The sequence below is a fragment of the Nicotiana tabacum genome, chromosome 5 (genome assembly GCF_000715075.1).
Source record: "Nicotiana tabacum cultivar K326 chromosome 5, ASM71507v2, whole genome shotgun sequence".
In the NCBI taxonomy this organism is placed as follows: Eukaryota; Viridiplantae; Streptophyta; class Magnoliopsida; order Solanales; family Solanaceae; genus Nicotiana; species Nicotiana tabacum.
In genome coordinates, this window is record NC_134084.1 from 50298563 (window position 1) to 50307435 (window position 8873).

At 38.1% G+C, this 8873-nt stretch overlaps 1 protein-coding gene across 2 annotated transcripts; it reads right to left on the bottom strand.

The window, feature by feature from the left end:
- Positions 1-1796: 1796 nt before the first annotated feature.
- Positions 1797-6609, bottom strand: LOC107802251 (pentatricopeptide repeat-containing protein At3g53170). Of its 2 annotated transcripts, none has more exons than XM_016625718.2 (4): positions 6177-6609; positions 3680-4766; positions 3289-3407; positions 1797-2517 (listed from the first exon to the last, which is right to left on the bottom strand). In XM_016625718.2, the coding sequence occupies exons 1-3, from the start codon at positions 6507-6509 to the stop codon at positions 3382-3384; spliced, it is 1446 nt and encodes a 481-aa protein (XP_016481204.2). In that variant the 5' UTR covers positions 6510-6609; the 3' UTR covers positions 1797-2517; positions 3289-3381. The 2 variants fall into 2 exon arrangements, with proteins under 2 accessions (XP_016481204.2, XP_016481203.2); XM_016625717.2 differs by having other exon boundaries at positions 3518-4766; positions 6177-6607.
- Positions 6610-8873: the final 2264 nt, after the last annotated feature.

The window sequence follows — 8873 nt, forward strand, 5'->3', positions numbered from 1 at the left end:
TATCAATAAGGAACCGACAAATCAGTAAATCAAGAGATTTTTTTACCTTTTATAGAATTGTACCTAAAGTAGGACTCCTCTGCTATATAAAGGGGGTCTGATTACTTGTAAAACATATTGTAACACGCATTCCAAAACAATGTATTATTTTTCTCTTTAAGTTCTTATTCAACTGTGCCTTGTTACAGACTGAAGTTCATCCAGTTCGAGGGTGTTCAACCTCCCAAGACTGTAACTGTTCAATTCGTGTGGTTTGAATTTACTTTATCATTGTTTATTTCAATTGCAACTTAATTCATCGCTTTGTCTCAAGTTAATCCACGTATCCTTAAAACTACTTACAAATTCAATTATTATCCGATTTTGAGGGTAAACACATGTTCAAGCATTAGAAGTTCCTTCAGCTAGTGGCAGATACTGTTTAGTTGAGATAACTATGTCCTCTTCTAGGGTTATGAAGACTCTACACAAGCCTTACCCTTCTATCACTACCCTGAGAAGTAAGTATCTGATAGTAATATTTAAGGTATTAAACACATGATGACCGATTATGACACATATAACAAACCTCGGCATGTATAAAACAGAAATAATTTTCATATATAATTCATATCAATACATTTTTTCATAGCTAACTCTACATTGTTCAGCAGAGACAATTAAAAAATTCACCTCAGAACATCTAGTAACTTATGATATTTTGATGAAGCAAGTGAATAAACTTTGAGAGAAAACAGAATTTGATGCCTTCAAATTATTCAGATGTACAACTTCCTTCATTATAGCTTAACTCTTAAATAAGCTATTTACTATCTTGAGAATTCTTTATTCTAGCTAATTAAATTATATATGGTACCTCAAACTCTTGAACGTGGATGTATGTGTGAAAAGGAGCTGCCTATGATGTTACCCTACCAAGTATCTACGGAAAGGGCAAAAGGCTTAGGCATCAATTTCACTCCTCTAGAGGTTAGTTTGAAGGACAGTGTTGAAAGCTTGAAGGAGAAGAACTTTCTCCAAATATGATATGCTAATTAAAGTAGTTGTATATATGTGTTGCAATAAGGCCTATCTTTAGGTCGTTAGGTATTTTGCTGCTCTTCAGAAAGTAGCATCAGATTCAAACGCTGTCCTGGACCTTCCGATCCACTTCTAGAAAGTAATGTGCACTGCTCAAGTAGCATATGGTTGGTCACTCAAGGACATGGTACTCTAATAGTTATGGTCAGAAAGAGTAATAATTTAATTCAATCATATACAATAATTCAAAGTCTCAGAAGCAGCTTTGGAGGACCATTCCCCTATGCATTTTATGGACCATTTGGACAGAAAGAAGTAGTGTTTGTTTTGAAAATAAAAAGAATAATATTTCTAGTACCAAAAATTTATGTCTGCATAATCTGTTTTTCTGGTGTAATAGGTGTTTATTAGATAGTATGGATCAGTATCTGGAATTTTTGGATCTGTTGAGAAAGATGTAAAGAGTACTCTTTGTAGGTGCTGTTTGCTCTATTTTGTGCTCGTGTACCTTCTTGGTACGCTTTTTATTAATAATGCTTTACCTTATCAAAAAAAATGCACTTTCTTTTATTTTTGTTTTTTTAAAGGTAGTATTTAGTCCAATTTGTGTGCACTTTGACTATTCTACCAAATACTTGTGCATGGGCAAGAGTTCCAGTGTAACCATCCTCCAAACCCAACCTGGACCCCCGAGCGGGGACAAGTGCAACCATAAATTAAAATTTCTTAAATCTCAGTCAACCACAGAACCTACTATATTGTACAGATGGATCTATTGGTGTATCCACAAGGATCAGCTGAGATAATATCCCTCAAAGAGCAAAAGTAGCAATTACAAGGCAGAAGCACTGACAGTAACTCAACAGTTTCTAATGGAAATTTTTGGTTTTTTCCCTCTTAGGCTTGTGCTGAATCCATTTGAATTATTTAGAGATGCGTCAAACATGAATTGTAATTATATATCCAATAACAGGTAACAAGCAAAGGGCTGGCAAATGGCCTTACATTATAATGCTCCATATGTCTGCCACACAGCTTGCAGCCAGTAAGAGGTAAACAGACCCAATTCAGAAGGAAGAATCAGCATCTGCTTTAATACTGCTCCGCCATGTGCATTGGTTTGCCCTTTTAAAAGCCCTGTTACATCACTGACCTGCTCCGACCCTACCCTCGAGAATGGCTGTGAGTCAAATCCCAGATAACTAGAACCTATCTTCTCTCTTCTCTCATACACAGGCAGACAAACCATAAAGCTATACAGAGAAGTTACACCAAAGTGGCTGCCCAGCAAGAGCTCTACAATCTTAAATTGCCGTCCCTTGATCACGTCCTCCCTCTCCACCATTAAAACCGCAATCCTGTCTAGTTGTGAGTTAAGGCCTTTCAAATTAACAGAGACATGTGAAGAGAAGTTTGACCGCTGCAAATAGACTCACTATGTCTATGTTCTTTCCTTGGATCAATGCCATCTGATTTACAAATTGTTATAGCATCCTTCTACACAAATAGATCAACAGTGTTACGATGAAGTATAGTCAAACACATATACAGATGATATGTATTTTCTCAACAAGTAAATATAAGAGAATTTACAAGAGCGACAGTATTTCACATCCAAAAACAAAAAGAGAGGAAATACAGTATTTCACTTCCAGTAAATACATGTATTCTAATAAATACTCCATCCGTCCTCAAATTATCTGTCGTGTTTCTCTTTTACACGCCCCTTAAGAAAATATTAAATAGGAAAGGTTTTTGACTATTTTATCCTAATTTATGTCTTAAGATATAATCTCTTCTCATTTAATACTTACTCATAATTAAGGTATTTGTAGTCATCAAGAACAATTAATATTAAGGGTAGAATAGGAAAAAAATAATTAATTTACTCTTGAACTTCTAAAATGACAAATAATTTGAGACAACTATTTTTAGAAACCACGACAAATAATTTGAGACGGAGGGAGTAGCTAATAAGGCATCTCTGTCAGGGCATCAGTCGCAGCACTACTTCTCTTTCTTCTTTCTCTTTTCTTTCCCTTTATTTTTTTTGGGTTTAAGACAAACTTGATTTCTATTTAATAAAAATAGATTAATCTTCAGTTGCACAAACCAAAAGCATGAGCTTTGAGTGCATGAAAGCCTTCAACTTTGGCTCACCACTTTGACTGCTTAAAAGCCTTTTAACTTCAGGCCATTTAATGAGTTTAGATGAGTTCCCACAAACAAAAGCGCAGAGACAATGAACAAGAGAACACAAACACTTACAAGCTCGCATGCAGATAACACTCTGCGCACTTTCACAACATTGATGAACAGAATTCCACGTGAAAGTTTTCCTCCAGTGACAGAATAACAGTACTAGCCTCTGATCATTTCATTTGATTCTAAGAAAATGTAACAACAAAGTGTCAGATATCAAGCAGCCAATTGAAAGAATAACTTAGTACAGACAACAGAGAAAAATAAAAGCTGATTTATTAGAGAATACGACAACCTTTTTCATTATCATCTACATTTAGCCAGAAATGTGTTGGAGCTAACTTAAATAGCTCGGTTTTATGCTACTAACTGTAAGTCTGTGAGGATTCATACAATGAAGCAAAAATGATATGCATAAGAAAAAACAGAGGCTGGATAGTATGAGTAGCCAAAGTACCACAAGCAGTAATCAGTTTACTCTTCAAGTCATTGGCAGCTTCGATCATCCCTTGTGAATCGTAGGCCTGGATCATGGTAGAAAATGTGATGTAGTTTGGTTTACATTTTCTGACCTTCATTTCCAAGAACAATGCCACCATCCTCTCTAAATCACCAGCTTGACCAAAAGTACTAATGATGCAATTGAAAAAAGGAGTATCCAGAACTACGTCCGAATTCTCTACTTGCCTCATGATTGAATCAACTTTTTCCAAAAGTCCAGCTCTACCATAAGCACTAACAAGAGAGCAATAAGTGAATGAGGTTGGCTTCACTCCTTGGTGCTTCATCTGTAGGAAAAACTCTTCCATGTTCATAATAAGTCCCACCTTCCCAAATATCTCAATGATAATATTGTATGTCACAACTGTTGGGGAATAGAACCGGTTCCTCATAAAATCAAGTACAGACTCCATTTTCTGATACATGCCAGCTCTTCCATATGACTTGATTAGAATGTTAAATGTCATAACATCTGGCTTTATTCCCATTACCTGAAATTTTTCAAACCATTTCTCCATTATCTCAAGTTTCCCACAGCAACCATAGGACCCAATTACTGAATTCAAGGTGAAAACGTCTGGAGAGGCAGTCTCACTTTCGATCATATCTGTCAAGGAGCTTTCCATCAGCTCAAACAGCTTAGCTTTACCATAGCCGTCAATTAAGGTATTGTAAGTCACAGAAGTACATTCTATTCCCAAATATGCCATCTCGGCTAAAATATATTCAATCATATCAAAACGACGAAATTTAGTGCAGCAATTAATAAGGATTGAGTAAGTATACACATCAGGCTTGCAATTACTAACTGATTTCATATCATCAATGGTGCGCAGCGCTTCATCAAGGAGGCCACTAAAGCCATATGCACTAACAAGTGCAGTGTAAACATCTAGTGTTGGTTGAAGCCCATCGGCTAGCATGATCTCAAAAAGTAAGCTAGCTTGATTTGGCTGCTTGCACTTGCCGAGCATTACCAAAAGCTTAGCATATGTGTGGCATCTTGGCTCATACCAATGTTGCTTGCGAAGAAGGCCAAAAATCTAATAGTAAGAACACATTTCTGTCAGAAAAATTGTTAAAACAATAAATACGAGTTTTATCTACAGTTTTATTTGGAACACAGTAACGACTACATAAGCCTCTGGTGAGTCAATCAACTAAGCCTCAATCCAAACTATTGTGGACATAGGCTTCAATATTTGTATGCAACCGAAGATTCATAAATGGATAATGCAACCCAAAGTAAATAAAGAAATACTACTTATGACTTCACGATTTAGAATTACAATATTAAACATTAACATACAAGAGTTTACCCATTTTTCTAGTCTCCCCTCCATTTTAGTCGAGCATGTGATCAAGAGTTAAACAGAAGAATAACAAAAGGCTTGCAAATGAAGGTGCTTGAAGAGAAATGTTTCAAGCCAGTCTTAGAAAATTATTCCAACTCACTAAAAGGTCTAAGCAAAGATGATCGGTTGCACTATTTGAAAGTGACAGTTAGCGATTTTGTAACTAGGAAAGCTGTATCTGACAAGAATATAGCCATTGCTGCATAGGTTGCAGAGAAATCTACAACACCATATGGGTGCACTAGCATGAAGATTGAGAGTATGTACAAGATTCAATAATAAGCAGTTTGATGACACTTAGAAGTTGATGCAAGAAAGCAATGGAGAATGCATTTTATGGCCAAATTAATAGCAAGTTTGACCAAGCTTCTTCAAAGTCAAAAGCATTTTTTTTCAAAGTTTGAAGTGTTTGGCCAAACTTTAGAAGAAGAAAAAAAAGTGCTTTTGAGCAGAAGCAGTTTTGGAGAAGCGGAAAAACGTAGCTTCTCTCCGAAAGTACTTTTGTGAAAATCACTTTTGAAAAAAATACACTTAGAAGCAGTTTTTAAAAGTTTGGACAAACACTAATTGTTGCTAAAACAAATTAATTAGTCAAACACAAACTGTTTCTCACGAAAGTACTTTTGAGAAAAACACTTCTCAAAATAAACTAAAGCTGAGTTTTGCAGCTTGGCCAAACAAGCTATTAAATCACCTCGGTCTGTTTCATACTAACAATGAAGCCCAATGGTAAATAGCGGAGACATAAGAACCTTAAACCATGGGATATAACAACGAAAATGAATGATTATTCACATTATATTAGTTCCAACTCTATCTTCTTTTACATTTCAATTTGGTTCTTTTTTTCTCCTTTTTTTTTTTGGCAATCTATAAGCCGAGGGTCAACCGGAAACAGCCTCTCCATCCCCTCCGAGGTAGGGCTAAGGTTTGCCTACATTCTACTTCCCAGACCCCGTGAGATTTTACTGGTTTGTTGTTGTTGTTGTATTGAATCCCTTCTTATGAATTTTAACTCCTTTATATTTCAACTACAAGGCAAGAAAAAACCCTTATAAAATGTATTCAGAAATTTATTAGTGTATGAAGTAAAAAAACCTTAAGAGCAGAGTCCCAACGGTTTTGTTTAATAGAATCATCGAGAGCCTCCAAAACAGCTTTGGGCCAAAGGTTAGTGTATTTCTCAGAGTCGGCTTTCCTCTCGATACCTCTAATAGCGGCTTCTGTTCTCAGTAAACGAGACAGATCTTTCTTTGAACTTTTTTGCAGGCCTCCCGAAGTGTTTTCTGGATTTAAACTTGATGATTTGATACTCAAAACTTGTGCTTTTTGTTGGTTTATATGTTGTTTGGGGACTATCATCAAATAGGGGCTGGAGATGGAGGATGAGAGGAAAGTGGAAGACAATTGAAGCTCCATAGCGCACTGCATAGGGAACCAAAATGATAAGAATTAAGATGAGACGTTCCAGGTTGAGAGGTTCCAAGTTTTTACTCTTTTTTTTTGTTTGTTTAAGCACTCACTTACCCAAAGGAAAAAATTTAATTTAGTCCAATTAAAATCTTCACCACCAGGGTTTAAGCACATATCTTAGTGAGCGTTTGGACATAAGAATTGTAAAATTTTGGAAAAAGTGGAAAAAATTTAAGTGAAAATAATATTTGAAAATTAGAGTTATATTTGGACATGAATATAATTTTGGGTTGTTTTTGAATTTTTGTGAGTGATCTGAAGTAAAAATTTCGAAAAATATCCTTTTGGAGGAGGTACCTCGTTGTTGGACTTCGTTAAGACTTTTGGATTGGTGATTGCGCACTCTACCTTTCTGAAGAGGGAGGAACATTTGGTTACATTTCAAAATGCGATGGCGAAGATTCGGATTGACTATCTCCTCCTCATGAGGTGTGACAAAGGGTTGTGCAAGGATTCCAAGGTGATTCCAGGTGAGATACTTGAGACGCGGCATAGGCTCTTGGTGATGGACGTTGGTATTATATTAAAGAAGAGGAAAAGGTTTGCTCGAGAAAGCCCGAGAATTAGGTGGGGAGCCTTAACTAAGGATAAATCCCAAAAGTTGGAGGGGCGGTTGTCGGCTATGGGAGCTTGGAGGAGCAACGGTGACGCGAGCACTATATGGTCAACGACATATAAGGGAGGCTGCGAGATAGGTGTTAGGGGTTTCGAGGGGCGTCTCTGGCAGGCATAAAGGAGACTGGTGGTGGAATGAAGTGGTCCAAGGTAAAGGGGAAATGAAGATGGCGGTGTACCTGAAGTTAGTGGGGAGCACAGGTGAGGAGGAAAGGCGAGCGTGCATGGAAAGGTATAAGGTAGCTAAGAAGGAAGCTAAGCTGCCAGTCACGGAGGCTAAGACTGCGGCTTATGGTCGTATGTAGAGGAACTGGGGGAAAAAGGTGGGGAGAAGAAGTTATTCCGGATGGCCAAGTTTAGAGAGAGGAAGGCTTGGAATTCGGACGAAGTGAGATGCATCAAGGACGACGATGGTAGAGTATTGCTGGAAGATTCCTAGATTAAGAAGAGATGACATACTTGCTTTCATAAACTTTTGAATGAAGAAGGGGATCGGGATATTGTGTTAGGTGAATTGGAGCATTCCGAGAGTCACCATGACTTTGGGAACTACATGCGCATCAAGGTTGAGGAGGTCGTGGGAGCTATGAGTAAGATGAGTAGGGGTAGAGCGACCAGGCCTGACGAAATTCCTGTGGAATTTTGGAAGTGTGTGGGGAGAGCAGGTTTAGAGTGGTTGACTGGGTTGTTCAATGTTATTTTTAAGGCGAAAATGATGCCGGATGAGTGGAGGTGGAGTACGACGATTCCATTGTATAAGAACAAAGGTGATATCTAGAGTTGTAACAATTATAGGGGTATCAAATTACTGAGTCATACCATGAAAGTATGGAAGAGGGTGGTTGAATAGAGGGTGAGGATATCAGTGTATGTATCCGACGATCAGTTCGAGCTCATGCCGGGTCGTTCTACTACAGAAGTTATACACCTTATTAGGCGGTTGGTGGAACAGTACAGAGATAGGAAGAAGGACATGCACATGGTGTTTATTGACCTAGAGAAAGCGTATAACAAGGTTCCTAGAGAAGTTCTCTAGAGATGTTTGGAGGCAAAAGGTGTATTGGTTCCCTACATTATGACGATTAAGGATATGTATGATCGGGCTAAGACTCGGGTAAGGACAGTAGAAAGCAATTCTGAGCATTTTCTGTTTGTTATGGGGTTACACCAAGACTCTGCGCTCAGTCCGTTCTTATTCGCCCTGGTGATGGACGCATTAACATACCATATTCAAGGGGAGGTGCCATGGTACATGCTATTCGTCGATGACATAGTTCTGATTGATGAATCACGAGCTGAAGTTAATGAGAGGCTGGACGTTTGGAGACAGGCTCTTGAGTTTAAGGGTTTCAAGTACCTTGGGTCGGTTATCTAGGAAGAGGGGAGATCGGCGAGGATGTCACACACCGTATTGGAGTAAGATGGATGAAGTGGAGGTTAGCATCTGGAGTCCTGTGTGACAAAAGAGTGCCACCAATACTCAAAGGTAAGTTCTGTAAAGCGGTGGTTAGACCGACCATGATATACGGGGCTGAGTGTTGGCCTGTTAAGAACTCACATATCTAGAAGATGAAAGTAGCATAAATGAGGATGTTGAGGTAGATGTGCGGGCACAGTAGGATGGATAAAATTAGGAATGATGATATTCGGGAGAATGTGTACGTGGATCCCATTGATGTCAAGATGCGGGAAGCGAGGCTCAGATGG